The 18,117-nt window shown below is 38.2% G+C and overlaps 1 protein-coding gene across 1 annotated transcript in view; it reads left to right on the forward strand.

Moving 5' to 3' along the window:
- The window catches only part of LOC104081270 (rho guanine nucleotide exchange factor 26-like), a gene marked incomplete at its 5' end in the record, with an annotated part of 38,233 nt that overhangs the window by 10,763 nt on the left and 9,353 nt on the right, over window positions 1-18,117 (forward strand). The window contains 2 exons of the mRNA XM_009583942.1: window positions 430-486; window positions 4,816-4,976. Coding sequence (XP_009582237.1) covers window positions 430-486; window positions 4,816-4,976 — 218 coding nt within the window. The remainder of the gene's footprint in view (window positions 1-429; window positions 487-4,815; window positions 4,977-18,117) is intronic.

Below are 18,117 nucleotides of genomic sequence, written 5' to 3' on the forward strand. Positions count from 1 at the left end.
ACAGGCTGCCCAGGGAAGTGGTGGAGTCACCATCCCTGGGGGTATTTAAAAGACGTGTAGATGAGGCGCTTAGGGACATGGTTTAGTGGGCATGGTGGTGTTGGGTTGACGGTTGGACTTGATGATCTTAGAGGTCTTTTCCAACCTTAATGATTCTATGATTCTGTGATTCTAATAGTTCTCTCTGTGTGTCCTGGATAGTTTTTAATGAAATTATTTAGTTCTTTCGATAAGTCAAATGCCAGGCGTTACCGACTTTTTTTTTTATTTCTGCTGGTTCATCACTGTCTTTCTGAAGTGGCCAGATTCTTTAGCTGAATTCTTAGTCCAATGTTTTGATAATTCTGTGGTTTGTGTGGTTTTGTTTTTTTTTTTTAAATTGTATTTTTCTACAAAAGATGTTAAAAATTTAATTATTTTTTTCCTTAGGTAAAGAAGAATGGATTAACAGAAGCAATCAGCCAGGAAGAAAGAAAAAGACAGGAGGTACTCTTTAAAGTAACACATTGTTTTTTGTTGATTGTTTGGGGATGCACTGCATGCCTGATTTAATACTCTCTATTTGTTGATAAGGAGACAGGTTCATCACACTGCTTCCTGTCCTAGAGTGAAGTGTCTTCTCTCCCCGGGGAGAATAAATAAACAAAACGTGTCTATTGCTGATGTGCATGTCCCCGCCACGGGTCTCCTGCCAACATCCTGCGGGTCTTGCTGGAGGAGTGGTTCCTAGGTATGCTCACTCCAGCAGATGTAGCCTGGTTGGTGGCTACTCGGTAGCAGCAGGCAGTCACTGCTGTGTGCTGTACCGGGGAAGGTGTAAAATTAACCTTGCGTTCACAGAGGGTAGGAGGTGGCACATAAATTTTTAAAGGCAGTGAGGAGCAAAGAACAGCTTTTTACAATGCCCCTTAGTTGTAACCAATCCTGTGAACAATTCTGAACATGTGAGCGCTGTGTATCTGGTGTAACGAACCTTTTTCCTTTCACACTGAAATGGAGTAGGTGCATCCATGCTGTCAACAGTACAGCAACAGCAGCAGTTACTGATGTAGTTATCTTTTCTCTCTCTGTCTCTTTCCCCTTTGCTCCTTTTGTCCTCTTTATCTGCTTTCCTCTTTCTCTTTGCTCCTTTTGTCCACTTTATCTGCTTTACCCTCCTTCCTTACTTACAGGGGCTATGTCAAAATGAATGAGAGGTGTTGAAAAGAATAGCCTGACCTAGCCAACTATATACCTGCAGTTCTTGAGGTATGTCCTTCAACAGGAAAAACAACCAAGGTTTTTTGAATAGAAACACTGTAGCATTACCTGCCATGGAAATTTGTTCCAATATCTTCATTTCACTTCAGGACATACCTCAGTGAATGTAGCCACGTGAGACCTGAGTGGGGTTTTCTGTGAAGTTCACATATGTGTATAGCAAGCCTCAAATGTTAATTTAGCTGTGTGACCTTCAGCTGTTGTGATCATACATGAAATACAGAAACATCTTGTACTGCATACATGAGATTTAGACAATAGTTTGTTGGGGTTTTTTTTATAATGCTACATTTCTTTGGCTATCTTCTTTTGCTTTTTTTGGGGAAGAGGCTGTGCAGCAGTTCAGGCCATGTGTTCTGCTTTTCTGTCTCCTCCTGCTGGGAAGCTTTGAGACACAAAGCGTTTATTTCAGTCATATCCTTTAGGTGGCTTTATGTGTTTCCTGGAGTCATATTTACGTCCCTTCAAAGAGAACAAGTTCTTTAGATGCCTTTTAAATGTAAAGTCTTTAATGTTACCAAACATGTTTTCAGGCCTGAGGTGTTTATTTGAGTATTAAAGGCCCATTCTTTCAGAGGGAGCCTAAATAAATATTCTTAAGACTTAGTTGTACTACCAAGTCGTGCTTTTGCTGTATGTCTTTTAAATTGCCTTTTATCAATTATTCTTTATCCATTCTTTAAATTGCTTTTTAGAACTTATTAGACCATTTTTACCATCATAATACATTGTCACTGCAGAAAAATGGTTGCTTTATACCTTGATTAAACGTCAATGTCATGCATTCATACACATCCCATCTTCCAGAACACATTAGTGAGATGCATTTCTGCATCTTTTGTCTAAAGAAAATGTCATATAGACAGATTTGAACTAAAATAATTTTTGATAGATCTTCTTTTCTTCCAAGCTGGAAACTCTAACTGTGTATGCGTGTACAAACTGCAGTATGCATCTTGCCGCTTAAGAGTGTTTACTGTCCATCAGGATTCAAACATCTGATTAGCTTGACCACAGTGTGGTTTCAGATGTCATTCAGAAACACTGTTAGCAAGCACCTGGTAAATGCCACCCCAGCTTCTGAATGTGGTGTAGTTACTGTATGTCAAAGTCAAGGTTGTTTCTAATCCTTTTTTATTCTCTGAAATGTGTTTGGGTCATATAAGATCATATTCTTTTCCTTCCTTACACATTAGAAGCAAAGTATCTTTCTTTGTCCCATTTATTTCTGACTATGCTAAGGACTTTCTGTCACCAAACTGGAAGAAGTCCATGAGGGTCTTCACTAAAAGCATAAACAAACCCCCTCCAAAACAATAATAATAAGAGAGCTTGTATATCTTCCTGTTGAAAAATGTCTGGATAGGAACCCATTAGCCATGGAACTCTACAGCAATCCTTAGGTAAATCCTTTCTTTGTGAGCACAGCTGGGAGAAGTATAATGAGACTGCAGATTGGAAATGTAATTGCTGGGCAAAGGCCAAAATGCCCTTTTTAGGCCCCTTTCTGCACATTGTTAGCCAAGCAGCAGGTAGATTTGCTGCCAGAGTTTGTATATGTTCTCTAGATTCTTGAGGCTGATGGAGTTGGCCGGCAGGCAGTTTAACATTATTTTAAGCATCACCTTTGCATATCTTCTTGCACAGCAGTATTCACTCTTTGGAATAGCACGTAGGATGTTGTAACTGTTACCTAGCTGCTGCTGCATCTCTCACTAGATCCCTTCAGCTTTTTAGGTAGGTAGTAAGATGGAGAGACTACTGATACGTACATTAGACTTCCTTTCCTTGTATGTGTAATGGCCCTGTAGGTTTTCTGTGGAGTTGATAAATCTTCTTTGCACTGTATAAACCTTTAAGGTGTTTTTTTTTGTTTTGTTTGTTTGTTTTGTTCTAAGAAATCCAAAACTTGTTATTTCATTATTAAAATCTCAGTTCTTTGAAGGAGACTTTTTAGAAGGGCAAAAATAATTTTGAAAGCACAGTCTGGGAACACTGAGACTCAGGATACCCAAGAGAAATTGTATTTGATCAAAAGCTTACCTTAGTAACACCAGCAGAATTCACTAGACTTGGACTCTTTAAGAAATCTTGTGAACAAATGTCCCCAGCAGAATGTTTTGTGGTTTTTTCCCAGTATGGTTTGTCCCCGTTGGCAGTTGGGAATATTCAGGAAGACTGCCTTCAATCTGCCTATAGTCTCCCTTGCCTTTATACCTGGTCACAGAAGAGCAGGGTTTCTCTAGAGCACATCCATCAGACCATCTAAGTGAACTTCTCCTGTAGACTGTCAGCTGCAAGACCCTCTCTTCGTCTCTCTGTGTGTTTGTAGAGCCATGGGCATTAGCCTTCCTAAATACTCAGATCTGCACTGTTGCATTTAAAGTACATATTTCTCCTTTGGTTTGAGAATGCTTAGTTGCAAATAATTAACGACATTATATGTGCAAGTATTAACAGTAGTTATAATGAGAACAAAGTTATATTATCTCTGCTGATGGTATTATTCTGTGTTAGTAATGCCTGGAAGGTAGCACTGATGACAAATATGACTTGGTGGAGCTCATGACAAAAGGGTTCATGAAAATTTTTTCCATGTATATACATATAAGAACTCTAGTAGATTAACAGCAAATAAAGCCTAGAGAGGTGAAAGATGTCTAAAAGCTGAATAGGTTTCTATATCAGAGATTAAAATTTCCAATGGAACAAGTATGTGGATATCAAAGTCCAAGAGTCCATTAAAAGTTTGCTTTGTATGTCAGCCAGCTGATGGAAGTTACAGTGGCTACTCTTTAAGTGGCAGGGTGATAAAACAGAGTTGTTGTTTGTGGGAGGTGAGGGAATGAACTGGAGGTCTGCCTGTCTGGTCACTAATCGCTAACGGGGATAATGGCTGCCACCCCTTCCTGTCTGCTCTGCTTCCAGGCTTCCCTCCTTGCTGCAGATAGCTCAGCTGCTCATGAGCCTGCTCCTAACTTGACGTTTTAAAAGTAACCAAGGTATCACTGCTGTTACATGAGTAAAACCTGAATTTTGCAAAGGGTTTTGCTTTTCTGCAGATGTTTGAGTAAGCAGAGCTCTGTTACCCAAGAACACTTTCAAGCAAATAACTTACTAGCTTCTGTTTAAAAAAATCAAAAGCAAATACTGGTTGTCAACAGTAGTATGACTGATACGAAGCTTCCAACCGGACCACAGAAACAGGTGTGTTTTTTTTAATTTAAAAAAAAAAAAAAACCAAAACAAAACAAAATCAAACTACCTTTCAGGAGTATGAATGGGAGTGATCATAGTTGGTGTTAAGTTTTTGTCTTCAAACTCTGCAGTTGCACTGAAAAATCTGAATATAGACTTTTTTAAAAAGGTTTTTTTCTAGTATTAAATTACTTCTAAATAAATGATGCAGCTATCATGGAAATGAGTATTTATGTTATAATCTCTAGTTTTTCTTTGCACCCTTCCTCCACATTTTCTTTTTTTTTTTTTTTTTAAAAAAAAAAAAAAAAGCCTAGTCAATAGTAATTTTTTTCTTTTCCTCCTTCCACCCTGCAGGCAATATTTGAAGTTATATCTTCTGAGCATTCTTATTTGCTGAGCTTGGAGATTCTGATCCGGATGTTTAAAAATTCCAGGGAACTGAGTCTCACAATGACCAAAACGGAAAGCCATCACCTTTTCTCCAATATCACGGATGTTTACGAAGCAAGCAAAAAGTAAGTGTAGCAATAAATTTCTACATTTTAAAAAAATTAAACATTTTAAAAATTATAAACTTAAATTTAAAATTTAGTAATTATAAATTTAAATTATTTACAATACTTTTTTTTTTTTTTAAATTATACCTGAGAATGATTAATAGTAGTCAAAATATGTTTCAAGCAAGTAATGAAATGTGGTATATAAAACAGCGTCTTTAATGTTACCACAAAATGAAGGAACAGCTGCAAGGTAGCAAATTCAACAAAATTTAGGCCTGACAGTTTAAGAATCAGAAGTCAAATGTTGCATGTATTAATATGCAAGGTCTTAGTTTTTTATAAGGTGTAAATAATTTAAATGGAATTTGATTCTCTGTTCTTTCAGAGCACCAAAATATGTGCTCTGCAATGCTAAAGAATCATTTCATGTAATACAAACAGCTGAGGTTTTATTTTGCTAACCGTAGATTCTGTTTTTATAATATGAGTAAGCCCCTGTTTATTTGGATTATATTTTCCTTCTATACCTCGTTGCAGCCCCTTGATTAGTAGAGCTTTGGTTAGTACTATCTATGATACATGGTAGTATTTGCAGACTCAGGCTATGCCTTACCTACGTTCTTGTTCTCTGAGGCATGTTGCTCTTATTTGGAAAAATCTTAGCTTTTCTTGCCAGAATACTCTATTTTTAAAGTTCAACAGTTGTTTACTTTTCTGGCTCTACTGATTTAGTGACGAGAACTTACAGGTAGGCTGAACTGGAGATGTCCAGTTGTTATTTTAATAACTGAACATAAAAGCAAGTTTTTTACTGGAATCTCAGGTAACCATTTTGGAGTGGTAACCATTTCTTCCAAAACTGTCATGTTGGTTTGAAGATGGAAAATGCAAATAACAGTGAACATGCACATGAGTTTGACAGACTCGCCTTGCCACTATGTTTGAGGTCACATTTAACAGGATAGGCATGGTGTTAATTTCTCTAAAAATTGGGAGAAGGAAAGAACATAGTGTGTTTTAGTAGAAGTAAGCATCCTTCAAATCTAAACAGTTCCTAAGCTAAATGTTAATACATTAAGCAGTCATACCTAGTCTTTACAGTCTGTCAAATTAAGCTCAGTCTGCCCTTACTAAACTGTTAAAAATTGAGCAAGAGTTTTGTACTTGCCCTTAAGAACTGACTCTTGCGGTGTTTTCCTTAATCAGTTGAATCACTGTTTACTTTCTACAGAGTACTTAATGTGCAGCATACTGTGTGACTGTGGTATCTTTTATGTAAACAGCATAGGCATTTTACTGTTTATGAAGAGTGTTGTGCACGCCATAGCACCTGACACCAGAGACTTGTATTTATTTTAAAAAGATCTGCTGTGCTGTGCTTTTTTTTTTTGATAAGTTTTTTCAGTACAAAGTCAAGAGCAAGAAAAATGGACACACTACAAATAGTGCCAAATGAAAAGGAAATGTTGGCAGATCTTACATGATACAAATGCTGAAAGGTGTTTTATGATTGCTGATAATTACTGCCAGCATTATTTAATATGGGACATGCATATATATGTGCACTCACAGCATGCTTCGGGTTATAAATACTTTAAACTCTATTTCAAAAAGTTGTTTAATGAGGTTTTGCTTTGTTATAATTTGTTTGTTACTGTAGCCTGGTTAATAACAGTATCAGCAGGTGAATTTCTGTCATCTAACTAAAAAATAAAAATGTCTGTGCTTCTTTTCTTATACCTTATTTCCAGTTTGAAATCAAGCCCGATGGTTAAAGGATGCACGTGGCCTACTTAAGATACTGATTGATCTTAACCATAGCACTGTACAGCTTTAAATGTATCTCTGTCTACATGAGGAACAGAAAAATATTAGCGTCACTTGAGAAATGGGGCTAATGGGTATATAAGGAATCTGTCAGACTAGGAATATTTCTGGAGTCAGTCCCACCTTTTCAGCTTTTTTTTTTTTGTTCCCTTTTCTTTTGTCCCCTTTCTTTCTTTCTTGTAGAAATTGTTTTGAATTCTTTAGCATTAAACCTGTATTTACCTTTGTGGAACTTCTCAAATTTCATGTTCCCAGTCATGGTAATGTCCTTTCTTAGCTCCTATTTCTCTGAAGCCCCTCAAAGTCTGTGGAATTTTACATCTGTTGTGCAGCAGTTTGATTTTATGTCTTCTGAAGTTTATGCAGTAATAAGATTTTGCTTCATGGAGCATACATGTGAGAGAGTATTGTGTCAAGTGCAAACCTAATTTGCTATATAATAGCTGTACATTTGGATTTACTCGGTGTATCTTCATTTCTCCATCCCCCTGTTCCCTTTTGTTTCTCTCTCTCTCTTATAGTTGAGGTCTTTTGCCAGAAGCTGGGTATTTTCTGAATGCACAGCCACCACAGGAATGAAAGTTGTATGACAGTAATGTTGTCAGGGAGTGCAGGTTATCAAAGTCCTTATTTTTGAGGAATAGTACTTTTTAAAGGCTTCTGCTTACAAGAAATGTGAATTGTAAAAGTAAAGTATTAGGAGTTTAGTTTTTTGCTAGACAAATGTTGCTATCACAGAACCATCGTGTATTAGGGGGTAATTGCCATCTTTTTTAGATAGCGTAATAGAAATCAAAGGTTTAATTAGCCTGCAGACTTTGCCTCTCCTTTAGATTGTTTCTGTAAGACACAGCTGACCATACTAGTATAGCTTTGTGAGTAGGCGTGTGTTTGGTTTTTGCTCGTTTGTGTTTTCCCCTGTGTTGAATAAGCCTTCCAAATCATTAAATCCGCTTTTACATTTCGCACTTAAAATATTTAAAGCAGAGATGGGGGTGGGGAGAGCAATATTTTTAGGGGAATTCTTATAACCCTTTTGATTAATAGTCTTCAAAGGAAGTGGCAGGGAGGTGGGGAAAGAAAGAATGGAAAAATACCACACTAGCCTAAAATTATAATCTTATTTTCTCTTGTCTGGAAAGTCTAACGGTTTAAGAACTTGTTTTTTTTGTAACTTGGAGTAAAAACAGAATTTGTAACTCCTTTTTAAGCTTAAATGAAAACGTACTTTGTTTCCTGAGTTATGCAATACTGTTAAACTACAACAAAACTTTGTGCTGGCTTTCTACAACCTCATTTGTGTAAATAATGAAAGTGATTTTAAAACAGAAGCCTCTTTCTTGGTATCTCCAAACTATCACTTCCCATTTTCAAGGTCTTTGAAGGTAGCAAAATACATCCTTTTGTTATAAAATTGTAATAAAAGTGAGCTGTCCCATAAAATCTGTCCCATTATGCTGTATTTTAAGCAGCCTTTCCTGTACTTAAAAATATAAAATCTGAGTATGAGTGTATGAGTGTAGTTACCTGTTTTGGTTGCTCAGACAAAAGTTTGGTGAGCTAAAGAACGTGAACTGATAAAAATACTATATTTAGTCAAAATTGCTTAAAGCTTGTATCTAGGAACTTTGACATAGAACATTTTAATGGAAGCTCTCCAGAAACACCAAGATAGGCTTCTAATGCGTGACAAGGCCATTTCTGATGGAACAAAGCTGCCTTTGTTAGAAGCAGAATACAGACAGCAAAGACCGTCTCTGCTTTTGGGAGCTCATTGGAATGTCTCTAACAAAGAAAAGTTGATCTGAATAATTTGTGCAGCATACAGTGTGTTTGTTTATGAAAACATCTTGTAAGGTGGCTTAAGAAAGCTTAAGTCTTTTATTGTGTATTTGCCTGTATGTGTAATATGGGAGTTCATAACTGATAGAAGACAAAATCACACAAATTGCAACCCGTGTCAGTGAGATTACATTGAGATGTAAGCTGATGGGGATGCCATAGGCCAGCTTATTCAGAAATAAAAGCTTGTGTAGTCTGAGAATACTGTGCAATCAATCTCACTAGTAAGAAAAACCCTCTCCAGTCTCAGTACACGGTGCAAAAGAGGTCAGTTTCCCAAGAGCCTGTCTTGGGAAAGAGGACTTGCAGGGCAACTAGTGAAATGTCTTGAAGAACAATTGGTCTGACGGGTCAAATCACCAAATTTATAGGCGGAAGGAAAGCTTAAGCATTTTGTTTCTCTCTCTGCCTTTAGGCCAGCAAAAGGCAAAAAGCTTTTGCTTCTGAATATCAGAAGATTAGCATTAGCAGAAAAAGACACGAAAAAAAATATTTTGACAGGTTCTGACTCTTTTTAAACTCTGTGTCTTGATTTCGGTAGAGAAGCCCATGTGGGTTTGTGAGGTGGGTTAACATCTTGTCTGAGTATCTTAATTTTATATGTGTGAATGTATATTAGGAAGGAGGTAAGGTTTCTCATAGCGCTTTTTTGTAATTTAGGGTTATGTTTCACCTCTTTCCAACATACTTTAAATGATGCAGCTTGTTCTTCTTCCATAGGAAAATACAGTCCTAGTGTTCATTTAGGAAGTGTATGTATTGAATCAGTTAAGTAGGCATTAAAAACATTACTTTTAGAGAATGCAGAGTTCTGTTGCTCGGTTTCTTTGGAAGATTGCAAAAAAAAAAACAACCCCAAAACCTTCATATAATAAAAAAAGTAAAAATAAATTTTAAATACTGTGAGTAGACCCTGGGTGATTCAGGTGAACTATAACGAAAGAGAATTATTCTTGAGTTATAGATCACCGATTTTATTTCCAGGTAGGACAGTGATATAAGTCATTAGCATCCTTTTTTCCTGTTTGGTCTAGACTAATGGTCTTAATCTGTGTTCCATATTTTATCACGGTTCTTGCTGTTAGCAGTTTTTGAAGAAAGCTGAGTAATGTCTTGGGGGCATCCAGCTGAGTGCGGTTACCCTGTTGGATAAGTGACACAGAGGTGTGATCTGGGGGAGAATTTCTGTGCTCCTTCAAAGAAAGTTGTTCCTACTGGATGTTTTGAAGCAGATAAGTGGCTTCCTTATCAGTAAGGTTGAGTGATTATGTTGGATATAGTGGACAGAGAAACGGGAACAAGAGGGAGAAAAATCCTCCCAAATGATCTGGAAGCAGGATGTGAGGCACCTGTGGCTCTGTGCAGAAGCTGGTGTGTTGCCCTGACCCACAGCAGGTGCTGGTGAGCACTCAGGCCATACATGGCGCTTGGGTTTTCCAGGTGTTGCAGAGCACTGCTAAATTTACCATTTGTGGTTTTTGCCTTTCTCCCAGCCTTGCTGCATAATCTGTTTTTGCTGCCAGAGGGGCCTTTTTTGATTGTCAGGAGATTCCGGGGATTCTGGAGACGTATTGTAGAGCAGTGAGTCAAAATACCTTTTTTTTTTTTCCTTTAGATTTTCGGTGCCCACAGAACATGTTTATGGATTTGCATCATATTGATGACTTTGGACAGTACATTTGTCCTTGTGTTTCCTCAGATTGCTTCCTTCATGGTTTGTTCTGACATCAGCGCTCATTGCTGAACTCTTTGGCTTCAATATCTAGGAATTATTTTTTTAGAGGGTTCTTCTGGCAGCTGAAATAACTTTCCGGGTTGACCTGCACTGTTTCGTTGCAAATGACTAGCAGTGTTGGTAAACAGTAACTTTAAAATAATACGCAGTTGGTACTTGCATTCCTGACCCAGTAGTTGTTCTTTTATAATTTAGCTTCCTTATTGGAAATGAGATTAGATATATGACTTCAATACTCAGGAAAAACAAATCTGAACAGAGTCATACTTCCCTCAGCTTGTTTTCTTGGGTGAACAGAACTTAAGAGAAAGAATGCTTTTAAACGAGTTTAGAAATTTTTATACATATATATGCAATGTATAATACTTAATTTTGTAAATACCTGCAATTACCTGTACAAAAAGTGCCCTTGCAGAAAATACTAGTTTTCCAGAAAATACAATAAGCCTTTAGCTTCAAATTATTTGCTTAAACATACTGAAAAAAATACCCCAAACTCACAGATTTCCATCCATCACCTTGGTGGTGTATTTTCATGCTATGTAAATAGACTGAACTCTGGCCAGCTGTCGCTAAGTGTAGGAGCAGGACACAACAGGAAAATACTCGGGCAGTGACTCTGCCACGGTGGCTGGAGAATGACGACACTGTCTCCTTGACTGTGTGTGAGCCTGTTCCTCCCGCTGCTGCTCCACTGCCCTCCTTGGTAACCCGGACTTTGATCCCAGAGCTTTCCTCTCCCGTAGCTCTGACGTGTCACCCACAGTCACAGTGGTGACCAAACCAGGGAAGCGCTTTTTTGGCTGGTACTTAGGAAAAATTTCTCAGCCAAAGATATTTACTGTTGATAGTGAGCTGTGGGGGGGGTTGCCAATGGGGGTGGGTTTAACTCTCAAAAGATTTTCTGAGAACAATCAGTGGTTTAATATAACATTGGTTTAGAGTAGTAAAGAGAAGTGTTTTTCAGTACGTTCCCTTCTGTCCTATGTAAAGTCCTGTTCAAGCTGTCCATTGCGTTCTCCGTGTCAGACGCCCCTCTGAAGGAATGCCAGCTAATTGTAAACAAAACTGAACCTATTCACAATTCGCTTGTCTCTGACATGTGCGATCCTCTGTGAAATTAAATATAGCTCTTGTGTTAGATTTCACAGGCTCTGCGCAGGCGTCCTTATCTTTGCCTTCACGCCTGCTCGGAGGTGTTGTAAAAGATCACTCTTGGAGAGGCCGCCTGAGAATCTTCAATGATGCTGTGTATGGCACAGAAAGTGTTGGTGGAGGGCATTTACAGTTGTGTGTCTGTTACCAATGAATTTAGCCTGAGCCTGAAGTCAGTTATTAAAACCAGATGGGACTAGAAGCCAGAATAAACCTGCCTTACTTTGTCTGTAATGGATTGTACAGTATCTTCAAGAAACACCAACATAAACATAAAACTTAAACTGTCTTTAAGGTTCTTTTTTTTCCAGTGCTGGATATATGTAATTTAAATATTAGTTGCATAAAACTTGTATTTCTTCAGAAAATCTTCCGTATCCTAGGAGTTATTTGTGGTGTCATTTAAATGCTGACCACGTAACTATGCTTTTGTTTCTCCCTAGCATCCTGCTTCCATGGTGTTTTACCCAGCAGATCTTGAAATGCTTGTCAAGCTTTGCATAGACACAGTTTAATCCCTTTAAAATAGTATTAGCTGGTGCGATCTTTTAAGGAGACCTTTGGATCATGTTAATGATTGTGTTTACTTATTTTGCTAACTAAGATAGACACTATGTAGCTGGATTTTATTTTTTAAAAAAAAAAAAAAAAAAAAAAAAGGCAACTGATTTGCCCGCGTTTTCCAGATCCCAGGAGCTGCCATCTCATGCTTTGCTCAGAGTAGACCCCTCAGCGCATTGTTTCTGAAAGATTACATGACGAAGTATTACATTAAGTATCTTGGTTGGGATTTAGGGTTTTTTATTTGGCAGTGTAGATGTACCCTGTATATATCAGCTATTTTTACCATGTAATCAAAACCTAAATGACCACCATTTGCGAAGATCAAGAGTAACAGATGAAGGTCCTCTCAGTACAAACTGCAATACTGACTGAAGAATATACAGAACCTATACTTTTGATAAGTTTTACTCAAGAGTTTTCTAGAGTAAATTAGGGTGTTTTTCAATGCCTTCTTTTTTTCCCCTTACTTCCCTGAAATAATATGATTGCAATATTCTCAAGCTTTTGCATGCCAGGGGGAGGAAAGAATTGAAGAACAGTCCTGCTCAACCCTCCTCTGTGGTAGGGTTGAGTTCACTGAAAAGTCACAGGATACAGGCTGCGCCTTTAACCACTTGGCTGTTTTCTGTGTTACTCTCTGGCTTTCTCTTAAGGCCTTCACAATCTCTCTCATGTAATACTGTCTCTGGTTCTTCTGTTTTCTTCCCCACAAAACATGATTCCACTTCCTTACCTCACTTGAACCGGACTGACAGCAAATGTCAGGGAATAGTGAGCGGTAACGTGTATACTTCTCAGGAAAAGGTTCAGTAAAAGAAGTGGCAAAGCACCCAAGGCTGTGAGATATGAGTTACAATTGCTCAGTCATCTCAACTGCGTGATTGTAGATGTGCATTTTTATCGATTTTTAATTGTGGTTGCTGAAACTTAACAGTGTTCGTCAGATGAAAAGTAATTCAATTTCTGTTTTAAATTTACAAAAATGGTATTCTTGAATAGTGGGCGTTAGAATCTTCCTTTGCTTTACCTCTCTATATAGAGAATTCTAGTAACTTTTTTCTTGCCTATCTATGCTTGTATTCAAAACTTCATCTGCATGCTGTCCTCTCAGTATTCTCTGTGTTGTATTACTGCCAAAATTATTTTGACAAATTAATTGTCTTTGTGTCCCTTTCTGAAAAATTTATGACTCTGAAGCTCTGTACTGTCTATTTATCTTCCTGTGGAAATGCAGCACAGATGGTATGTAACTCAGTGTCCCAGATTCTTATGAGGAGAGACTCACTGTCAGGTCCCCTTGGAACTTTTCCTCTTGTAATTAGATTACTTTTCAAAACTCCTCTGCCAGTCCTTGGTCTAGGACTTTGTGTTCAGTTTTTCCTTTACTTTTATCGTTAAGTACTTGTGGAGATACTTTTTTCTTATTTCTCTAGCTGAGGTCCTCAGCCTAAGAACTGATACTTCTCTACCTAATTGTCTTCTAATGACTGTTTCTAACATTAACAGTATAGCTTCTTTTCTTAAAAGAAAAAAAACACCACCCAAAACCCAAATCTTCCCTCACCAGTGACTTAAGATGTTGTTATCCAGCAACAGATAGTTTTGGCGTCAAATAAAAATAACTCGTTTTGAGATGAAATATTGTTTGAAACAAGGGTTGAAACCATATTCTAGATGAATGGCCTTAAAATTGTGAGTTTAACCAAAAGTCATAACAGTTCTCTCTGTTGTAGAGGGCTGTTGTAGGTAGGACCAGCATAGTACAGTTTGTTTGTTTATTTGTATCCTTTATTTTTTGCACACTGATGTAAAGATCTGGTTTTCGTGCTAGTGGTGCCTGGAGGTTTTCCACCTTCCCCATTACTCCCTCAGTTCAGCTAGTTGCCAGCCAGACGAGATGTAGCTGAAAAATAACCCACAAAACAAACCTGGTCAGAGTTTTTTCTCTCACTTCCCTTGCATCCCCATCAGGGCAGTTCCCAGATCTCATCAAGTGTCAGTCCACAAGCAATTCTGATGACACAGCTGAAAGAGCAGGCTAGGAAAAGGAATGAGTAAGTTGGACAAGAGGCATGGAAGCTGGTATCGCCAGAACTATGGCATAAAGCTGCCATCTGCCATATTTGCCATCTGCTACTGAAACCCATCCATATATTATGTAAACACATTCTCTGTTTTTAAAAAAAAAAAAAAAAAAAAAAAACAAAAAAAAAAAAACAAAACCCCACGGCAGCATTTGTAGCTTGCTTCTTGGAGCCTCTGGCTCTTCTGTGGCCTAACCTCTGCATAGAGAGTTATTTATGTGAATATTTGTGTTTAAGGACAGTGGAACAAAAGTACTTAAAAATTTTAAAGCCTTCCAGCTGTAACCCAAAAACTATTTATCCAGTAGGTGTTTATGTATCCTTTCCTGCAGAGCATCACTGTCATGATCATGTGAAACTTAGTGCCCACGCAGATCCTCTAAAGCAATCGTGCTTTGTTGTTGGGTCTTGCAGGTTTTGTTCTAGTAGCAGCTTATGAATCCTTCACCAGTTTTCAGATTTACTGTTGCTGCAGGAAGCACAAAAGAGAAAAACTATTTATCTGCGTATTTCTTTGGTGGTAAAGTGGGTGGATGTTCAATGGTTATTCGAACTTGCATCTCTGCCTTCCTTGTACAGAGACGGATAAAGAATGAAGAAGCAGCCTTTCTTAGTTGAGACTGAGCAATAAGTCTTCAAGAGGTCAGTCTGGTTTCAGAGAACTGCCATTCCCCTTCTTGCATAAAAAGAATGTGTAGCTTTGAAAAGGCACCAAGTTGTTAGTAAGTCTAGAAATATCTGTGTTTAGCACGGCTGTCATAGTGGGAGGATGTATGTATGTTCCCTTGGCTCCTCTCATGTATCATTGGGTCAATGTGCTTTGTTTAAATGAGATTTTAAACCTCAAATTCATGAGTTGAAAGCTTTTATTGCAGATAGATGAGTTATGTTGCATTGCTCCACGTTACTGTGGACAACAGTGAGGCTGGTCTCTGCAGTGTTTTTACGTAGGAAATCTTGCCTGCCGAAGTGTGGTATTTGCTATCCTACATGTCATACTGTAACTTCTACTATGGATGTGGCTGTGTCAATATGAAGATCATGTATGCAAATATTTATTTGTACATTTGATAGGAAAAGCAGCTTTATGTGCAGCAGTATCAAAACCTGTGATGGCACAAAGAGGAGTCCAACAGCACTTGAAGCCGTGCTGTGTCTTCTCTCGCAGCGCTGTGTCCTGCCCCTTGACCTTTCTCGTGACAGGGATTGCTGCTCTGCCTTCGGAACAGCACCTGCGCAGGGCTGTAAAACAGCGTAACATGGTGATTAGTACACTTGCACTTTGAACTTGCTTTCCTTTGGTTACGGAAGTTAGGCGGTTGCCAGCTTGGCACAGGTGCCCTTGTGAGAAAGATTAACCTGGGAGCGTTTGCAGTCTGCCTCTGGCGCAGGGCTGCCGGGAGTTGTGTGGCCGCGGTGGTACCCATGGTGGTACCCGCTGGGCGCTGAAAGGGAGCGGGGCAGGAGCCTGACGGGGGAATCTGTCATTTGAAACGAAATGACAAATTCCAGACTTTCTCTGGAGTTTCCTGGGCACTCTAAATCTATTTCTAGACTGTCCCCTGGCTGATACACTTCCCTCAAGACTAAGCAATGCTTAACTTATGTTTTTGTATGGTTCATATTTTTATATTAACAAAAATTTCTTCCCAAATATCAAGGTTGATTAGTTCTCTTGTGTACAGTAGCAGCATCAGTATTTGCTAGTACTAACACTTGGTTATTTTGAAGCTAGGGATTGCAGGTGACAACCCAGGTTTGCAGAGCATGAGACAAGTTACGCGTCCAGTCGTTCTCTTCTGCTCTCCAAGGTTTTTGCTTGCTGTGTTTGTTAGTTTGGCTGTTCTCGCAAGTGTGTTATATGGGAATAACCTCATCCCTATTGCTAGAAAGCTTCACAGATGATTTATAAATTCATTGTTTGTGACATGCAAGAGGTCATTTTGTTCTGTGACAAATGAGTATGTAGGTAACTTTTCAGACTTGGGGAGACAGGCAGAAGCACCCTGCTTCTTCTCAGTAGTATAAAAAGCATTACTTTGTTCAGCATGGGAAAGGTTTTTAAAACGAAGACTACTGTTGTGATGTCTTCATAATTTATCAAAAAGATTTACATTTCTAGTGCCACAGAGTGTTCTTTGTGGGTTCATTTGTCAATGAGTATTAATTGGTTGAATCAAGATTTGTTTTTCTGAAATGCATGCCATTGAGCTAGATGCTATGAGCACTTACTCGCTATCTCAAGAATCTCGCTGTAACAGAGTATATTGGTAGGGTTGCCATGGCCTCTTTATTGTTCTGGATTTCTGCCAGAATACTATAAATAGCTGAAAAGGCAAGTGGCTTACCATTAGGACAGTTACTTGTGGGTAGGCTTGCTGAAAGTCGTTCCAGTTTGTTGCAGAATGAACGAATAGGCTGTCAGGGTCTCTTTTTTTTTTTCTTGTTTGGCTTTGTAGTTGCTCAGTGGATATTGCCTAATAAAAGGTTATTTTTATGGGCTATTAGCTTTGCAGTGTTTGGCATTGTAACTATATGTGTATGTATGTATTGTTTTCCATTATTTAGATTGTGGTAACTCCTGTAACAAACTGATTAATTTCAAACACCTGTGGATGCAGTCCCTCACTTTAATCACCCTCTTTTCTGCCATTCTCTTGCTAAAAGCTCTGATTCTGATTCAGCATAAAAATTCTATGGAAATAAGGCTGTAATTTTTCCCATTTTGACTATTTTAAATTTCCCTCTCCCCCCCAAAAAAAACTGTGGTGCAGATGTTAAGTTTCTGTTCCTGATAAGAAGATTCAGATTTGGAGAGGCTAATCAGAAATTTTTATTACTTTTGTCTGAAGTTATCTGAAATTGGTAATTGTTTTTCCAGTTCCCTTATCTCTAAGAGGAGGAAGCTAAATTGTACTGGCTTCCACTCCAGTGGCTTTTTTCTGTTACTGGACAGTAATGTGTCAGCAGCAACATCACTATGAAGCTAAATCTGCATTATAATCTTCTTTATGGCAGACATATAGGTCATTATAACTTTGAAAATATTAAGCAAGAATAATAATAATGAACTTTGAAATAAGTGATCTGCAAGCCAGACTACGCAGTTCACTTCTGCACACAGAATGGCTTTGGTGGTGACGGACTGATATTCTCAGTGACTGTGGCATCTGACAGAGAGGAACAGTAGCACTGTCCAGAATGGTTAGCAATGGAGAATTGCATGAACCCGCAAGGAGATAAAAAATTAGAACTGTAAGCAATAAGGAAAAAAGTCAGATAAATGTTTGAGAACCTCAATTCTGACTGCTATGTAACCTGTGTACAAAATCGTAATGATATTACACCATCTGTCCCTCTCACCAACCTGGTAATGCTGTTATGTGTATTCTGTCATTTTGCAAACAGAATAAAATGATCTCATAGTAACTTTATCAGAATTTTTTTTTTTCCTCTTAGCTCTCTTGGGTGCTGATCACCTGGTTCTGGTGACTTCTAGTGTTCCACATTTACTTCAGTTTGACAGATCTTCCACCAAGTCTGCTCTTTCCCAGTCTCACTCGCCAGAAGGGCTTTGGTATCAGTTTTCTTCTGTAGTGACCCTTGATGTAAATAATCTATTTAGATTTTTTGCAGTACCTCCAACCTTTCCTTTTATGTGCTGTCGTTTGATTCTACTTGCTTTTTGCTCCCGGATGATAACTAATTCCGTAAGATAATTGTTCTTCTGACTCTGATTTGGCCTGCCTAGTTAAAATCTTTTGTACCTGCCTAATTAGAATTTTTTTAATCCAGTGCAATCTAATTTTGGAATATGCAGATAGAAAGATGCAGTATTCATAAGAATGTAAGTGCTGCTTAGTTAATATCTTTATCTAGGGGTGAAGGGAGAGTAAATGTTGAGAAGAAATGTCGGCCAACATGATTGATCTTAGGGCATTTATTTTGT

This window comes from Fulmarus glacialis, unplaced genomic scaffold, assembly GCF_000690835.1.
Source record: "Fulmarus glacialis isolate BGI_N327 unplaced genomic scaffold, ASM69083v1 scaffold36148, whole genome shotgun sequence".
Taxonomy (NCBI): domain Eukaryota; kingdom Metazoa; phylum Chordata; class Aves; order Procellariiformes; family Procellariidae; genus Fulmarus; species Fulmarus glacialis.